We start from the raw sequence: 20,421 nt of genomic DNA on the forward strand, positions 1-20,421 counted from the left end.
TAGTTCCTCAATGTCCAAAGACCATTGTTCTGCTCACTAGGTTGCTAAGACTTCCTTGTCCTTTCAACCGATATGGAGTCTTCATGTTTGCATGTTTTGCATGTCACACGGTAACCTTGCTTGTTGTCTGTTTAAACCCCTCTTCTTTAAATGAATTCTTCTATCACTTCTCTCGTATCAGTTCAGCTTGTCTGGAGACCACGCCTCAGTATCGGCCTTCTACAGAGCTTACCTTATCTCCTGTTATTGTGTTTTGTCTCGTAATACCCCCACCACACCACCATCACCATCAAAAAAATGCCCTATTCAAACGACTTGATGTATATTCCCTCTGTCATTAATATGGTTCATTTAAAAAAGTGACAGATATTTTATGAAATTTGTCTCAAAAAAACTGGAGTTATGCAGCATAAATCAGTATGGAAGAACAAATCTAATATGGGACAATCTATTTGTGTGTACACTGGTGCTTAATTGTAATCTTTTTTTCTCAATGGTTAGAATGTTTGACATTTTTGATTTGTAAAAACAGTAAATGTTTCCTTTAAGAATACAGTGTTTCTCACAGGTCCGGCATCTATTTGTGGTGGTGTGGTCGGGGGGATGGGGGGGTTGGGTAGGCGGCGGCGGCAATGACCAAGAAGAACGCGGAGTTGGAATATTATTACAACACTTTATGTACGTATTTATATACTTATTTATATAATATTTACATATTAGCTCCATTCACAGACAGAGTCCCATTGCTTGTATGAGCGGTCAAGCGAGTCAAAAGCCGGGGAAAAAAACCAAAACTTTTTTTTTTTTTTTTTGTGGCGGCCGTAATTCTTTCGTGGCGGGCCACCACAAATAAATGAATGTGTGGGAAACCCTGGAATATAATACAATGGGGACCTCCCCTAGTGAAATCGATTTTATGTGGCTTTTTTTTTTAACCTCTAAGAAATGTACTATCATTTCTGTAATCTTTGCAGGTTCTCATATCGGGGGCCGGTTCCATGTTAAATCGCCTGCCATTCTTACACGTGACTGTAGTGCAACAGTGTTATTATACTTGCGAAAAAAGTGTTTATTTTGAAGGCTTGACTAAGCTACCGAATGTCTGTCAATGTTGCCCGGTTGGAAGTGATTGTCAGTCGTAAACTTTAATTTATGTTCCAACAAGTTACATAATACGTGGGAATCTTTGGGAACCGCGGGATTCTATGAAAAATCGATTATTGATGCATCTTTAATTTATGTATATTGATGCACATACAGTAGGGGCCCTAAAATAAGAAGCTGGTCGGATCTCTCTGTGAGGTTTGATTGATTGATTGAAACTTTTATTAGTAGATTGCTCAGTTCAGTACATATTTCGTACAAATGACCACTAAATGGTAACACCCGGATACGTTTTTCAACTTGTTTAAGTCGGGGTCCACGTTAATCAATTCATGGTGGCTTTCTGCGGTCAGCAGAATTTTAAAACAGTCCGCATTACTTGATTTACAGTAAATAAGTAATCAATTATGGACGTTTACTAATCAATTTTATTATCGCCCTTGTCCAAATTGTGATGCATCTAAAAAAAACAATTATTTCCCCCTCCAAAGTTAGAGGTTGTTCAGTGACGTTGATCAAATTTCAATGTATTGAGTCTGTGGGACCCACAGGCAGTGATTTCAGTGGATCCAATGGGTCCCCAATTACTTGTTTCTGTTCCTATTTATTATTTTCTTCTTTTTTTAAATTGTAGAATTTATCAGGCAGCCCCTGCAGGTCGCACATTGGTGTTATGTGCTAATGTCAAAATTGTATATATTGGCATCTGCACCGGCAGAAGCATGTTAGAAGCCCCTACCCTGTACGAATGTGGAGTGCATCAGATACGACTGCAAAATTGCCCCAAAATTATACTTTGAGAAATTAAAAGCATTTTGTATTATAAGTTTAGAATTATATTTCGACCTGGTTTATTTCTACAGGAAAACACGTCAGAATGACTGCATTTGCATGCTTTCAGACACAGCCACACGCGACCTAGGTACCAGGACTTCATTTAGAAGTCATAACATAATTGTTCCCCTTTTAGCTGTTGCATCTGACACTTAGAATAGATATAGATTAAAGCGTTGGCCTGTATCATCACTGCATCTACAATGGAAACTAGAAGAAAATGTACTTAGTTGGCTCACCATCTCTGTTCCAGTTCAACCCAAAAGTGTTTGATTATTTGCAAGTTCTACAATCCTAACTTCATCAATGGAACTGGACATTAACTATGTTGGATTCACGGGAAAATGAGATGGTGGATTGATAAATTAAGTTAAATATGTGTGTCTGGAGACTGTTGTCTACTTTGAAGTGTGCAAAGGTCACTACGTATTTCCTTATGTAACTTGTGAAAAATGTCCAAAACTAATAAACCTACACTGTATATGATGATGGGTATAAGGATGTTCACAAGCTCCAAGTTTATGAATGTTTTTAATGAAGGATGTAAATTTTACTGTCATGTTTTTGCCAGACTTTAGTCCTATTCAAAATGTCTCTTTGGACTTATGGCCTTTAGCCACCCCAGTTAGTAATAAAGAACAATCACGACGTTTACCTTGCTGGCCTGCTTTTGATGTAACCAATGGTTATGAAACTCTCAGGGGGCCTGAATGAAACTGCCTCACTGCAAGCTTGGCTTAAAGGATTTTATCTACTTGTACTGTAGCAACAACGAATACCAATAGGTCTTAAATGTGCCTACTGGGCTCCAAGGGTGGGTAAAGGCCTGGGAAAGTCAGGCGGTTTGGTCCACATAAACGATAGGAAACGTGTACAGTTACATTTTTTTAGGCCAACAGACCTGTGAGAAAGGTGTCCAAGCCTTCATTGCTCGTTTATTTGCGGCCAGCAACATGCTGTGTGGGAGCCAGTGTTGCTGTGATAACAGAGTGGTTAAACATTCAGAGGTTGAGCATCTTTTGTGCCTTGGATCTAAATCTGAGCTTCTCTCCCACCGCGTTGCTTTCTATCCATCTGATGTATGTTTGCACGGTGTTGCATAGGAGTGCCACCTGCTGTCCATGTAGTCATCGTTCGAGCTAGCAGGAGTCTTTTAGCTTCGAAACCTGAGTAATATCATGTACATCGTGCTCTTATAGAAATATTTTGACAGCGTGACTAGGGTTGCAATACCATGGCTAAGATAATATTGACAATTATTTGTATCAATATTTAAATCATGGTTATTCATTATGTTAGGTAAAAAATTGCAAGGGTGTGTGGAATTGTGAATTGTGCTCGACATCCTGTAACTTGTATTCAAATAGTCTAATAAATAGGCTAAATAAACGTGATCCATATATCCAAGGACAAATCTTTGTATTTTTATTCTTTATTAATAATAATATTTAAGCTTTTTCTCTTTACATGATACATTTAGCTCTATTTGACTATTTTTGATGGGTTTTTTTTGGGGGGGGTCATTAAAAAAAATACCACTTTTCATCAGTGGCCCGCATCTCATCGGTTGAATATGCCGCTTGACATTAGATCGTTGGTTGAGTGAAACGTGTATATTAAATGACAAAAAAGCAAACATATTGTGTTATTTAGTTTTACTGTTGTACTCAAGTGAAACTTGGCGGAACTTAAAAGTTCCCTTTTTTTTTTAAATAGCGACGCTAACATGAAGTAGCAACATTACCTCTTGTAAGTAAAGATGTCAGAAATACACTTCAACATCCTGTTGAGTGCCTACACAAGGTACATCCAGTTCACCAAAAAAAAGTACATAAACAAGTTTTTGTACCGTTTCCATTCAAATATTTCAAATATTTCTCTTATACAATGGACTATTTACAACCACAATTCCACATTAATACAAATAAGACACAACATCCTTAAATGCGCAATTACATTTCCGCGTTCCCTCAATTCATGCACACGTGCCGATGCAAGGGCTGCATGAATTCCAATGCAAAGCATGTCTCAGTTGAACACCAGCGAGCGACGTGATAGCTATCGTTAGTCCTGCTAGTGTGACTGCTAGGAGACAAACAGAGCAGCGTGTTGTGCAAGCGTCCACACCTGTTGTCATCTAATAACAGCGATGGAATATTTAACATTTAACGCACACTGAGTAACTGAATAATTTATTAACAATTGTGTTGTTGTTTTTTTTTTTTTGTTTTTTTACCAACAATTTGATTCATTGGCAATGTCCATCCATTTTCTACGGCTTATTCCCTTTCGGGGTCGCGGGGGGCGCTGGCGCCTATCTCAGCTACAATCGGGCGGAAGGCAGGGTACACCCTGGACAAGTCGCCACCTCATCGCAGGGCCAACACAGATAGACAGACAACATTCACACTCACATTCACACACTAGGGCCAATTTAGTGTTGCCAATCAACCTATCCCCAGGTGCATGTCTTTGGAAGTGGGAGGAAGCCGGAGTACCCGGAGGGAACCCACGCATTCACGGGGAGAACATGCAAACTCCACACAGAAAGATCCCAAGCTTGGATTTGAACCCAGGACTGCAGGAACTTCGTATTGTGAGGCAGACGCACTAACCCCTCTGCCACTGTGAAGCCCTCATTGGCAATGTACTTCACATAATGATGAACAATATGGACAAAAATATATATATTCCACTATAGATAGTTTCATATCACAAAAACTATATATATCGGTGTTTTTTTCTTAAAATAAGGGCACAAGGGGGAAAAAAATGGATGGATGGATCGATCTTTAAACACACAAAATATATGCCAAATTTGCTTATCTTTTGTACTTTTATTTATAAAGTACTTACAAAAAGAAGAACAAGACAATTAAAAAACGATAAAAAGCTTTTTTTTTTGTTTAGACAGTAGATACTCGAGCCATGTTTACACCAGGGTTTCCCACACATTCATTTATTTGTTGCGGCCCGCCACGAAAGAATTACGGCCGCCAAAAATAAAAAAGATTAAAAAAAAATTTGGGGGGGATTTTTTTTTTTCCCCCCGGCTTTTTACTTACTCGACCGCTCATAAAAGCAATGTGACTCTATCTGTGAATGGAGCTTGTAGTTATATTTGTGTGTACAACCCCCACCCCCCACCGCCCGACCACACCACCACAAATAGATGCCTGACGTGTGGGAAACACTGTATACACACATGAATTTAGAGATGCCATCTGTAATTTCTTGTGTCTGCAGGACTGTTTGTCATTAACGGCGTCTTTGGACAACAACTCTGCTCAGCTCAATTAGTGTGGTTTTTTTCGAATTGTTTAGAGGTAACGTTAGTACTTTGTCGCATTTTAACATTGCCTCTGTACTGTTTGTACAATGTCTTCAAGTGATACACAAGATTAGACGTGTTCACATTGCTAGCAAAGATTCTTTAGGCGGCATTATGCAGCCCTGTGCTAAATTAACACAACATTTCCATTTTTGCCAGTTGTCGCAGCACGGTGGATTAATTTCCCACAAATACACAGTTTTCCCGTCTAAATTGCCTTCTTTCTTTTTACACAATTGATTTGTTGCGCTGCCTGTTTTTCACAACGTTGGGCAGACGTTAATACTGTCAGTGTTTTTCTCTGTTTGCTCAATTCTGACACTGCAAAAGTTAACCCTTTAGCCATAGCAGGGGTAGTTACAGATGATATATTGCTGTGATTTCCTTTACAATGGCCGACTTCATAGTTGTTGAAAACCCTCTATCAAAGCACGTTGCACCTTCTGAAAGAAAACTTTGCTACTTCGGGCAAAGAGAATTGAGATTCTATGGCAAATCAGAAAAAGTTTACGTCATGTCTTTGTTATTTTTTTTGTCAGTATGCATGTAAAATGTGTATAAAATTGTATTCATTGTTTGACTTGAGGTTGACAACATGTCTTATTTACTTATTTACAATCGTCCAATTATGTTATGTCATGTCTTGATAGTTACCCCTTTAGTTACTGTTCTCCCCAAATGGGCACACTCCCAGTGTTCTACTTTACAACACGTTCACATGCCCCATCACTTTGTAATACAACACTCAACTTTCCTAATTGTGTGGCTTGTTATGAACCTTTTTATTTATTGCTATAATCCATGATGGTTCTTACCATTAATGTTTGTGCGTTCTTACCCAGGACCAAAGTAAGAACACTGTGCTTAAGCACAGATCAGCGTGCTCGCACTAGATCTAGACTTTGCCCAAGTGCAGTAGGAATTTGTTTTGAGAGTGTGCATGTGCCCTTAAAGTCCACTAGACTACCCTGAAAACCTAGTGTCCCAGATTAGAAAAAATGGTATTACTGTAGGTTAAGGATGGAATCAGCAGATGAAGTTGTGTTAATGACAAAATGTGTGTGAGATATTTCACCTCTGCTCCACTTTCAGGGAGCTCGTCAATTTAAACATGACCTTGCCGCCTATTCCTACCGGCATACCCTATACTTAGAATGCTACTTGAAATGCCACTTGCACATATATTCATTTATAGTAAAGGTTATAGCTGTCCACTACAAATATTGATCTGAAGTCCTTGGTCATGCTTTAGAATCCAGTTGCCATGGTTACACATCCAGTTAGGGACATCATGTGTGCCAACCTGTATGCATGTTCAAAATATACTTAAACCATCACCATAACCACAACCTGTCATGTCAAATGACCACCAATCCCATGTTTGGTCATTATGCTTGCTTAACTGTCTTTGAGATGTTCCACTGATTTTATGGCCCATTTGTTACCATTCAATCTATCAGTGCTGCCTCAGTTACTCAATCACATGCCCACTTAAAAGGGCTGCTTACAGTTAAATTTTTCAAACCAAAAAATACAACAAGAACACTACTGGCTAGCTTATGTGGTTTAACAGCATATGTTTGTTTTGAAATTGTCAATCATTTTCACAGTTACTTTGTTTATGTAATAACAACAATAAATACAACAATTATTACAGTATACAGTGGTCACTCACCCTGTCTCGTCAACACGCACTAGCAGGGAGCACGTATACACATGCAAAAACAGTCCAGGAGAAGCCATAAACCATTTGAAGTCAAGTTCGGATATGATAGCATAGACTTTATCAAACCCACAAAGGGGAAATGATGTGGTTGCATCGCAGATACAGAAAATCCACATCCATATGATAAGGTTAAAAAAACAAGAGGGAAACCTCAAAGGACATAAATGCCATAATATCACAGAGCTGATGCAACCGACTGCCATTCCAGCGGCGCCATTTCTACATACAGCTGCAATTAGGGCTGGGCGATATATCGAATATACTCGATATATAGCGGGTTTGTCTCCGTGTGATATAGAAAATGACTATCGTGATATTCGACTGTACGTTCTCACGCAGTTGCTTTTAGCTGCGGGCATTACACCTCAGGCGTTTCTCACTCTTTCCTGTCTTTTCTGCTTCTCACAGACAGCAAGCGCACCTTCTTACATACGTCACATACTGCACGCTATCACAGAGCAGAGAAGTTGCGGCATGGCTAACATTAGCTGTGATGCTAGCGGAGTGGTGAGAGTGGTAATACAAGAGAAAAACGATGCGATGCTGGTAACAAATTAAGGAAGAATTTTTTCCCAAGAAAAACAGCACGGGGTCCATCGTCTGGCGGTGGTTTGGCTTCAAGCGGGAAGATTTTGAACAAACAACAGTAAAAAACAGTGGGACGGCATAGCTCGGGTGGTAAAGTGGCCGTGCCAGCAACTTGAGGGTTGCAGGTTCGATTCCCGCTTCCGCCATCCTAGTCACTGCCGTTGTGTCCTTGGGCAAGGCACTTTACCCACCTGCTCCCAGTGCCACCCACACTGGTTTAAATGTAACTTCGATATTGGGTTTCACTATGTAAAGCGCTTTGAGTCACTAGAGAAAAGTGCTATATAAATATAATTCACTTCAATATGTCAAGTAAAAGCGTTGTTACAAAAAGTAGCAGCACTGCTAATGTGTAGCATTATTTGAAAAGTCAACCGCTAGAGAATGAAGAGTGCTTGAAACTCTACATGTCAACATCTCCGCCGGTGCCACACCAAAAAATGCCCATGCAATCATTTCCACATCAACACCGTATGAAAAAAATTGTCAACAATAGAAGGAGATGACGTTCACAGTAAGCGAAGGACATACACTATTTGATTTCCTATTATGCAGCTCATTTTTATTTGACAATTATTTAAATATCTTGTGTGACATCATGTACAAACGTTTTTCTTATTTGTTTTAAACTATTGTAGTGGTGTTCTGTACAAAAGGTGCACTTTAATTTAGTGTTTTGATAAGTCACTTTAATGATATGATGCACAAAAGTGCATTAATAGCTTGTCTTAAGATGTCTCTGACAATCTTGCACTTTATGTTTTGAAATGACATGAATGTTTGTACCACTGCTTAATAACTGTTTAATAAATACAGTTTTGGTAAATTGACTTAGTTGTGCTTTGCCTCTCCGCATGAAAGTTTAAAATGAGCATATATTAATGTAGTATGAACAAGAATGTTTTAATGTAGACACAGAATCATCATACTACAGTGATTACATACATCAAGTTTTAATTCAAGGCTAAGTCAAAATATCGAGATATATATCGTGTATCTTGACATGGCCTAAAAATATCGAGATATTAAAAAAAGGACATATCGCCGAACCCTAGCTGCAATAGTAAAACACAACAAACCAAAAAATTTGCAACAAAACAAAAACACCATTTCAACTCCGCATTTACCACGCCATCCTCTGCTGGGGAGGAAGGCCACACAGCCAGAGACGGGGACAGACACAACAAAGAGTGCCATCTCTGTCAAACGCTGCTCACTAGCCATCAGCCAACGTCCAGACCGTGCGAATAAATCTGTTTCGGAAGACAAAAATGTCTGATGCATGCTCAATCAGCCAGAGCTCAGTGAGAGTTTGTCAATCCCGACACTCAACGCTAGCTCCGCAGCTCTGTCTTTTACTTTGCAACTCTTTCGGTCTCTCCAATAAATGTAATGCGCGTGCACGTGTTACGTAGTTGCGTCATATGTCCTGGAAGCAGTAAAAGGGCGGGTAAATACAATGGAACGTTAGTCCCCTCTACGCATCTGTAAATATTGCAAAGAGCTCATTTTAGGCTCTGTTTTTGATTTTGCCGCACGTTTTCCTCATACTTGTCTCCTGCAGGGATGTTATTTTTGGTCAGCTGCCACCCCATCACACAGATGACCATGGAAGTAATTCTGCCTATCTGGCAAAAGTGGTTTAGCAGTGTTTGCACATGACTCGTCACAGCCTCATGCACCCCGAGACTGCTGGGATACTGTTAGGCAACTAAACTGTGCAATGTTGCCATGCTGCATTCAGTGTATCCATTAGGAATTAAAATACATTTGGTTTAAAGCTTTAGTTGTACCAGCATCTAGGAAAGTAACCATATGAAAATTTCCTATCATGGTTATCATGAGCAAAATTATCATGGATATCAGCGGAACTGTTGAATGTGCTCAAAAGCACTCCTACACACATTGAAATCTTATGACAAGGGTATTTAAAAAAAAAAACTAACAATTATTTTACGTTATGTGTTTTTTTCGCTTCACTGTTTTTTTCTTAGTATTTTATCTGTTTTCATAGCTAAGTTGTTTTTTTTTTTCAATATTTGTTTGTACTGTAAGTAGCGCCTTTTGATTTATTTAATGAAAATTGCATAAAAACAATAAAATCTAACATTATGTATTAGTTCCAGTACCCGTTGTGGTGGCCTACTCTGTTCAGTGGTCCAGTGGAACGCATCATAAAAAAATACTCCATTTTATATTCCTTTGAGTACAGAACGATCCCTTTGGTCTAATAGAGAACAGCTTGTAGGTTCAATTTGCTCAATTGAAAGAGCTTGGTTGCTCAGATAGTAATGTGTTTTAGATTGTGGTATGTTGTTTCTTAATGGGGAAAGTTTTTATGGTGTCTTGTTTTCATGTTAGCATTTAATATAGTCCAGTCCAGGAATTTTTCAAAGTGGTGTTATCAATCGCAGGTTTTCGATCATTTTTATTTAAAACAACCAGTTTGATCACCATCTTGATATGCCACATCTGTGAGGCGGGATGGATTATCTTGGCAAAGAAGAAGTGCTTACTAGCACAGATGTCGACAGATATGTGAACATTTTTTAAGTGGGATAGGTATTTTGTGTATATAGTAAAAGTTTTAGATCTTTGAACTCAACTCGGGGAAAAATCGGAGCAAAAAAAAGTGTTGCGTTTATATGTTTAAGTATAGATCATACATACTATACAGTGGAACCTATAAGGTCAAACACACAATCTGTTCAATCTTTTTATCGCTGTTACCCAACAAAGGTTCTGTTGCTGCTGTGTTGTGCAATATACTGGACTTGTTAATAGATGACCATGTGGTCAAAGAGGACAACAATTTCCTTTCCACATTCAGTTGTTTTTCTAAATCATTAGTAAGGGTAAGAAATGTAATTACGTATGAGCAATACAGTTTAAAAAATAACAGCTTCTATTGTGCTTCCAATTAATTTGTAGTTGATATAATAAACATTTTTACAGGTTTAAAACGAGCCTCTTTCTCTACCTCACCTTACTTTCTTGTTGGTATACTTCTTCTCTACTCATGTTTTCATTTTGGAATAAGTATTGAAAAAAGTTCAAAGAAGCAAAACACAAAGACATTAGAGGTGTGCTTTGACAAAAATGTTGTGAGCTTTCTAAATTACACGTGTTACTTCCACTGTGAACGTAAACATTTATACTGATTTTCAAACAATGACCTATGTTTCACCTGAGTCTATACAAATCTTATTTATCTTTCTTTTCACCTAACTTTTTACAATTTACTTTGCCAATAAAAACAACCTTTAAGTAGTTAATCACTATTTCAGCGTTGTCAGCTCTGAAATGTCACTAGTTGTCACTAATAATAATTAATCACTAATCAATTTTGTTTTGACTCAAATCATGTGTGCCCAATTAACTTGTATCTCACCTCCCTGCTCCTTCCTGTCTTTGACCCATCCCTTCTGTTTCACCCTATTCTACTCTCTCTCTCTCTCTCTCTCTCTCTCTCTCCCTCTTTCTCTCGCTCTCTCTCTCGCTCGCTCGCTCTCTCTCTCCCTTTCCCTCTCTCGCCCCCCACACAGATGATCCCAGCCGTCCAGATTGACAGGAGTGATGGAATGTGTCAACTAGGTATTTCACCTATCCCAATATTTTCATACTGCAAGCAGAAAGACTAATTTGGCAGAAAAAGCTTGAAATAAACTGGAGTGGGCAGACATATTAGTACCCTCTCCAAATGTCCCTATCCCATTCAAAAATTAGTTTGTGGTGCATTTAATTTCATGTGACAAATAGCAATAAAATTTAATTTGTGCTGAAAATTAATTTTCAAAGAGTGAGGCAGTGAGCGTCCATTCATAGAACATAGATAACATTGGGCCATTGCTACTCTCCCTCCTCTGCAGATTTAAACATTTTAACTGTATTATTTTGGGTACTGTTGTTGCTATGTTATTGTATCCATTAGACATAACAGAACATCACATATTTGACACAGTTTTAAACAGTTTTTTTAAATGCATTGTTAAATATATAGTCACACTTTTTTTGTCATTTGAAGTATTTAAAGACCGCTATGTAATCAAATTTCAGTGATAATTTCAAAGCAAACAGGTTTTTCTTTATTTAACCAGGAAAACAATTCCATTAAGATTTAAAAAAAAAAAACTCTTATGGCCAGGACTCTTTTTTTCAGAGTCCTGGCCAAGAGGCAGCAAAGTTACACATACAATTATATTTGCAATCACATTACACATTAAAATGACGGATTGGACATCAAGTAAAACAGTTACAAATAACTGAGCCAGCTTCAAATACTCTGTTTAGATTTAAAAGCATTTAATGATAAAAGTATCTTCATAGCATGTTCCAAGCACAAGGAGCTGAATAGAAAAAAGCTTTTTTACCCAGCTCTGTGTGAGCCAAAGGGACAGAGAGCAACAGCTGACCGTTGCATTTCAGTGCATAAGAGTTTCTACTTTATTCTGTAATCAATGTACAGATGTAAGAGGGCAATAGTCCCAAAAGAGCTTTGTAAATAAAATTGTACCGATGACACTCTCCTGTTGGGCCACGAGTGTTGCCAATAAGGCAGCCAAAATATATCTGTTTTTCAGCTGTGGTCTGTATTGGACACAGCGGTACTCGGTTGTAATACACTTTTACACCACTTGTGGCAGTAGTGATGATTTTAAACAAACAGAAGAAGTCATGTAGATGTGTTTTGAGCGCAAAAATTTGGACTAAACTGGTCAACTTGTATTTTAATTTGCACTTAAATTATTATGAAATATGATAAAAATCAAGCGTAAAATGAATACTTAAGTTTTAATATTTGAGTAGGCCCAGGGAGGTGGAAAAGTTGGGCCCCGAGGTCAAAAAAGTTATGAACCTCTGTACGAGTGGACAGAGGACACCCTACCCAAGCGTATAAGTCACATTGGTGTATCATGGCTCTACAGTTTCTGTCAAATCTCAAAGAAGCGTGGTTTCCTGCATGTCATCTTCATACTAAAGGAAACATCTAATCTGCGGGAGACAATTCCTCTGCCATTTTGAAATGTTGTTTTTTGAGTCGTCCCTCTCTCGTCGTAATGTGACATGAGTGCGTGACTGTTATGCTTTTGCTTACTAGTTTCGATGAACCGCCTTACCTTTCCTCTGATTGGCCCGTCTGTAATGTTTAGCCCTTACCTTAGCCGATTGTAAATCATCATACGAATACTAACCAATCATCATGAATTTTCTCCGTATGTATAGATATTGTCATTTATCCAGGTCACAGTATTTTCTCTATATTTTTTTAGCCTAGATTTGCTGTCGATTTTCTCTCTTTGTAGCTTGTAGCTTTGATGTAAGCTACCTAGCCACATGTGTCTAAGATTAGCAAAGCTACAGAAAAACCTACTAGTTAAAAAAGTAACTAAGCTACCGCCAAACTGCTGGAAAATGTAGTTTGTATTTGTTTATTTGAAGGACAATGACCAGTTACATTAAGAAGGTGGCTGCAACAAGTCACTGGAAAATGTAGCTAAGCTACATAGCTTAGCTATATGTTGCTTGTTACTGCCCATCACTGTTAATGTGTTAAAATCAACTCATATCGTTGTTTTCATGAAAGAAAAAATTCTAAATGTGTTAAATATGCGTGTACTTTTATTTAACACCTTTAACGTGTTAACAAAAACGTCTGTTTCATAAATAAATATATATGTGTGTGTGTATATGTATATATAGATGTGCAAATTATGTATGTGTGTGTATGTGTATATATATATATACATTTGTGTATGTGTATATTTTATATATATATGTGAGTTTGTGTGTATGCATATGTGTATGTATATGTTTATGCATATATACATGTGTGTGTATGTATACATGTGTATAGATATGTGTATGTATATATATATATATATATATATATATATATATATATATATATAAATGTGTGTGTGTAAGTGTATGTATTTGTGTATATATATGTGTGTATGAATGTGTATATATATGTGTGTATATATGTGTGTATACATATATACATATGTATATATGTGTATGAATGTAAACGTGTATATATATATATATATGTGTGTATATATATATACACGTGTGTGTGTGTGTATATATATATACATACATATACACACACATATATACATATATTCACACACACATATATATATATATATATATTTATACTTATATATATGTGTGTGTGTGTGTGTATATATATATATATATATATACAGTATATATATATATATATATATATTAGGGGTGTGGGAAAAAATTGATTCGGATACGAATCGAATTGAATACGATGTGCAATTCAGAATCTATTCTCTTTTTTTTTTTTAAATCGATTATTTATTTATTTATTTTTTTAATCACTCCAACAAACCACTACACAGCAATACCATAACAATGCGATCTAATTCCAAAACCAAACCTGACCCAGCAACACTCAGAACTGCAATAAACAGAGCAATTGAGAGGAGACACAAACAAGACAGAACAAACCAAAAGTAGTGAAACAAAAATTAATATTATCAACAACAGTATCAATATCAGTTATAATTTCAGCATAGCAGTGATTAAAAATCCCTCATTTACATTGTCATTAGACATTTATAAAAAATTAAAAAAAAGAACAATAGTGTCACAATGGCTTACACTTGCATCGCATCTCATAAGCTTGACAACACAATGTGTCTAATGTTTTCACAAAGATAAAATAAGTCATATTTTTGGTTCATTTAAAGGCCTACTGGATTGAGATTTTCTAATTTAAACTGGAATTGCAGGTCCATTTTATGTGTCATACTTGATCATTTCGCGATATTGCCATATTTTTGCTGAAAGGATTTAGTAGAGAAAATTGACGATAAAGTTCGCCACTTTTGGTACTTTCTGAAAAAGCCTTGCCTTTACCGGAAGTCGCAGACGATGACGTCGCAAGTGTGAGGGCTCCTCACATATTCACATAGATTTTAATGGGAGCCTCCAACAAAAACAGTTATTCGGACCGAGAAAACGACAATTTCCCCATTAATTTGAGCGAGGATAAAAGATTTGTGTTTGAGGATATTGATACCGACGGACTAGGGAAAAAAAAAGAAAAAAAAAGAGTAAAAAAAAAAATAAACACGATAGCATTGGGACGTATTCCGATGTTTTTAAGCACATTTACTAGGATAATTCTGGGAAATCCCCTATCTTTCTATTGTGTTGCTAGTGTTTTAGTGAGTTTAATATTACCTGATAGTCGGAGGGGTTTGTCCACGGGTGTCTTGATGCCATGTCTCACGGGTGTCCACGGCAGCTGTATGGACGGCACAAGCTCAGCTGATATCCAGTAAGTGGCGACTTTTTAACCACAATTTTCTCACCGAAACCTGCTGGTTGAGATTTGGTTGGGATCCATGTCTGCTTGACCGCGCTCTGATCCATAGTAAAGTTTCAGCTCCTGGAATTTTAAACAAGGAATCACCGTGTGTTTGTGTGGCTAAAGGCTAAAGCTTCCCAACTCCATCTTACTACTGTGACTTCTCCAATATTAATTGAACAAATTGCAAAAGATTCAGCAACACAGATCTAAAAAATACTGTGTAATTATGTCGCTAAAGCAGACGAGTTTTACCTGTGTGTGTGCGTAGCGCTCAAACTTCCTAAAAATGCGTGACGTCCTGCGTACACGTCATCATTACACGACGTTTCCAAGACGAAACTCCCAGGAAATTTAAAATTGTAATTTAGTAAACTTAAAAAGCCGTATTGGCATGTGTTGCAATGTTAATATTTCATCATTGATGTATAAACTATCAGACTGCGTGGTGGGTAGTAATGGGTTTCAGTAGGCCTTTAATAGGTAAAACAAATTTACCTTATTGCAATCAGTTGATAAAACATTGTCGTTTATAATTATAAAAGCTTTTTTTAAAAAGTCTACTACTCTGCTAGCATGTCAGCAGACTGGGGTAGATCCTGCTGAAATTCTATGTATTGCATAATCGTTTTGAATCGGAAAAATGTCTATACTGTATATAGACATATATATAATGTCTATATATAGACATATATATGTCTATATATAGACATTATATACAATGTCTATATATAAACATATATGTAGACATTATATATAGACATTATATATAATGTCTATATATAGACATATATATATATGTCTATATATATATCTGTGTGGGTCTATATATGTGTGTGTGTATATATATGTCTATATGTGTGTGTATATATATATGTCTATATATGTGTGTATATATACTGTATGTCTATGTGTCTATATGTATGTGTGTGTGTATATATACACATTGTGTGTGTATATATATATGTGTCTGTGTGTATATACATTTGTGTGTCTATATATATATATATATATATATGTCTGTATATATGAGTATGTGTGTCTATATATATATATATTTGTGTGTGTGTATGTATGTGTGTGTGTACATAAAAATGTGTGTGTCTGTATGTGTGTGTATATATGTATGTATATTTATATATGTGTGTATATATGTATACGTTTATGTGTGTATATGTATATATAGATATATATATATAGAGAGAGATACATATGTCTATATATATACAGATATATATATATATAGACATATGTCTATATATATGTGTCTATATATGTGTGTGTGTATATATATGTCAATATATATATGTGTGTATATATATGTGTGTATATGTATAGACACATATATATAGACATAAGTATATATATATATATATATATATATATATATATATATATATATATACTTACATACAGTGGCAGTGTGGCCGTGCGCAACCCAAGGGTCCCTGGTTCAATCCCCACCTGGTACCAACCTCGTAACGTCCGTTGTGTCCTTAAGCAAGACACTTCACCCTTTGTCCTGATGGGTGCTGGTTTGCGCCTTGCATGGCAGCTCCCTCCATCAGTCTGTGTGTGAATGGGTAAATGTGGATGTAGTGTCATAGTGCTTTGTTCTGTGTCGTGTTTGTGTCTCCTCTCAATTGCTCTGTTTATTGCAGTTCTGAGTGTTGCTGGGTCAGGTTTGGTTTTGGTGTTAGATTGCATTGTGTTGGTATTGCTGTGTATTGTTTTTTTTGGATTGATAAAAAAAAAACTTGCACTTACAGATGTAGCAACCAACTGTAGTTACTGACAGTGGTTTTATGAAGTATTCCTGAGCCCACGTGGTGATATCCTTTACCCGGTTTTTTGATGCAGTACTGCCTGAGGGATCAAAGGTCCGTAATATCATCGCTTACGTGCAGTGATTTCTCCATATTCTATGAATCTTTTGAGGATTTTACGGACCGTAGATGGTAAAATCCCTAAATTATTTGCAATAGCTCGTTGAGAAATATTGTTCTAAAACTGTTCGACAATTTATGCTTACAAATTGGTGACCCTCGCCCCATCCTTGTTTGTGAATTACTTAGCATTTCATGGAAGCTGCTTTTATACCCAATCATAGCACCCAACTGTTCCCAATTAGCCTGCACACCTGTGGGATGTTCCATATAAGTGTTTGATGAGCATTTATCAACTTTATCAGTATTTATTGCCACCTTTCCCAACCTCTTTGTCACGTGTTGCTGGCATCAAATTCTAAAGTTAATGATTATTTGCAAAAAAAAAATGTTTATCAGTTTGAACATCAAATGTGTTGTCTTTGTAGCATATTCAACTGAATATGGGTTGAAAAAGATTTGCAAATCTAACACAATTTCCCTACTCATATGGAAACGGGTTTGTGTGTGTGTGTATATATATATATATATATATATATATATATATATATATATTCAGTGTTTCCCCCATGTATGTATGTGTATATGTATATATATATGTGTATGTATGTGTATGTATATATATATATATATATATATATATATATATATATATATATATATATATATATATATATATATATATGTGTATATATATGTGTGTATATATATATATATATGTGTATATATATGTGTGTATATATATATATATATGTGTATATATATGTATATATATATGTATTTATATATATATATATGTATATATATATATATATATATATATATATAATATATGTATGTGTGGGGGAAAAAAATCACAAGACTACATCTCTACAGAACTGTTTCATGAGGGGGTTCCCTCAATCATCAGATGATTTTAATGGAAGCATTCGCATTCCACGGTTTGTATAGGGCACAGAACAGGTAGGTACAGGCAGGCGTAGGGGCGTGGTGATTGGCTCAAATGTTACCTAGGAGGTGTCTCCTGTGACGGCATGCTGATAAAATTTAACTGCGCTTGTTGAGGGATGACAGCTCTGGTTGGTATATAATAAACAGTTTCTCTTTTAAGTATAGGTTGCATCTTTTATTACCACTGTTGTACGGTGTGCTGGATGCAAGAATTTTCCATTTTATTGAATATTCAATATTATTTTCCTTGAGGTTCCAAATGTGCTTGCTGAGTCCTGTAGAATTGCGCAGATTTTGGTTTCTAAAAGAAGCCTTGTGATTGTTCCATCTGGTTTTGAACTCCCCCTCGGTTAATCCTACTTACGTGTCGGAAGTGTTAATGTCCTTGCTTGTTACTACCTTCGATTGGTAAATGACTGATATTTGTAAGCACCCCCCCTCCCCCCGTTGAGAGGGCAATCAGGTTTTTTGCGGCAGTTACAGTCGTTCTTTCTAGGGCCTTTTGCAATTGCTTTATTGTGATTTGAAATAATTTGTTGTATGTTATTCATACAGCTGTAGCTCAATTTATTGCTGTTCTTGTTGAATACCTTTCTTAGGGTGTTGCCTTTGGGAAGTGTTTGTCGATCAGAGTGAGGAACTTGTGGCCGATATTAGTTGAGACGTTTTTGCTGAATGGGGGGTTATACCAGATGATGTTGTTTCGTTTTCTGCTCTTTTTTGGTTGGTTTTCTGGCGTGGGTTCGTAGGTGAGGGTGAAGTTGTATCTGCTTTCATCAAGTGCTTTCTGGTATGGGTGGGCTGCTTGGTCGAATTCAGCTTTGCTAGATGACAGCATCGATAGCCTTTTGTTAAGTCCGGTAGGTATTCTTTTCGTGATGGTGGGTGGGTGGTTGCTGTCATGGTGCCCGTATTGGAGTGTTGTGTTGGGTTTCGTGAATGGTTGGTAGCTGTTGTTTCTCAGGTAGAAGGTGACGTTGAGGAAGTTGACGGTTTGCTTGTTGGCTTCAATCGTGATCCGTAGTCTGTTCTCTTTGAAGATTTGGCATATGCGCTTCTTGGTATTCTCACTGCTTCTTGGCGAGGCGCGGCACACTGCCAGACCGTCATCACGGTTAATACCAAGGTTCAGGTTGAGGCTAGCGAGCTGGGAGAGGAGGAAACTCCCAATGAGTTCACACGTTTCTGCTCCGTCAAAACTCCCCATAGTAACTAACGTCAAATGTTGAATTGTTCTTTTTTTGCCATGGTGTGCTGTTGCGGATGAGTATGGAGTTCTTTGTGTGGATGATGATGTTTCTTTCGTTGCCTGTGATTGAGTCGTAGTCCGAGGCGAAGTCCAGTGCTTGGGTCAGTAGGTATTGCGTGATGGAAGGGTAAAATTCTTCGATATCGAAGGAGATAAAGTTGTGTTGTTGTTCGTCTTGGATGTTGTTAAACCATTTGATTACTGCTGCTGTATTTCTCCATTGGTTGAGTAGTTTTGTCCTTGATTTTTGTGTTGAGTCTGTCCAGGATTATTTTACTGATTTGACCTATTTCGGATTTAGTTTGGTTCATTAGTCGGCATGTTGGGTTATTTGCGAAGTTGGGTTTGTGGTCCTTCAATGTGACGAAGGAATTCCTTGTTGGCCGTGGCGTCCACCCTGTCCTCGATATCCAGTTCAGTCGTGATCTGTTTGTTTTCCAGGTGGATGTTCTGTAAAGTGTTGGGTTTTGCTTTTTTGTATGATTTGGTGATGCTTTTGTCCAGTAAAGTGTTATGTTCCGGTATGTCCATTCTGTAGAAGTTTGTGGTTTTATCGGCGGCTATGATGAGGTTGCTTACTTTCTTGATGCACTCCGTGTCGTTTTTCAGCTTGGTGAGGAATGGGTTGCGGGCTGGCTTGAATTTGACTGATTGTATCATTTTGAGCATGTCGTTCTCCAAATCCTTTAGTTCCTCAACTGTGGGTGGGTTCTTGGTAGATTTGAATCCGTAGAGATGAAGTAGTCTTGTGATTTTTTTTTTCCCCCCACACATACATATATATATATATATATATATATATATATATATATATATATATATATATATATATACATATATATATATATATATACATATATGTATATATATATATATATATATATATATATATATATACATATATGTATATGTATATATATATATATATATATATATATATATATATACATATATGTATATATATATATATATATGTATATATATATGTATATATATATGTATATATCCATCCATCCATTTTCTACCGCTTATTCCCTTTTGGGGTCGCGGGGGGCGCTGGCGCCTATCTCAGCTGCAATCGGGCGGAAGGCGGGGTACACCCTGGACAAGTCGCCACCTCATCGCAGGGCCAACACAGATAGACAGACAACATTCACACTCACATTCACACACTAGGGCCAATTTAGTGTTGCCAATCAACCTATCCCCAGGTGCATGTTTTTGAAAGTGGGAGGAAGCCGGAGTACCTGGAGGGAACCCACGCATTCACGGGGAGAACATGCAAACTCCACACAGAAAGATCCCGAGCCTGGATTTGAACCCAGGACTGCAGGACCTTCGTATTGTGAGGCAGACGCACTAACCCCTCTGCCACCGTGAAGCCCCCATATATATATATATGTA

At 37.1% G+C, this 20,421-nt stretch overlaps 1 protein-coding gene across 3 annotated transcripts in view; it reads left to right on the plus strand.

Moving 5' to 3' along the window:
• The window catches only part of slc23a2 (solute carrier family 23 member 2), a 104,108-nt gene that overhangs the window by 43,046 nt on the left and 40,641 nt on the right, over positions 1-20,421 (plus strand). For 2 of the 3 annotated variants that reach the window (XM_061898700.1, XM_061898707.1), the window contains one exon: positions 11,129-11,177. The exons of the other annotated variant lie outside the window; for it this stretch is intronic. In XM_061898700.1, the coding sequence (XP_061754684.1) occupies positions 11,129-11,177 (49 nt within the window). The remainder of the gene's footprint in view (positions 1-11,128; positions 11,178-20,421) is intronic. 3 annotated transcript variants of the gene reach the window in all.

The sequence above is a fragment of the Nerophis ophidion genome, linkage group LG01 (genome assembly GCF_033978795.1).
Source record: "Nerophis ophidion isolate RoL-2023_Sa linkage group LG01, RoL_Noph_v1.0, whole genome shotgun sequence".
NCBI lineage: Eukaryota > Metazoa > Chordata > Actinopteri > Syngnathiformes > Syngnathidae > Nerophis > Nerophis ophidion.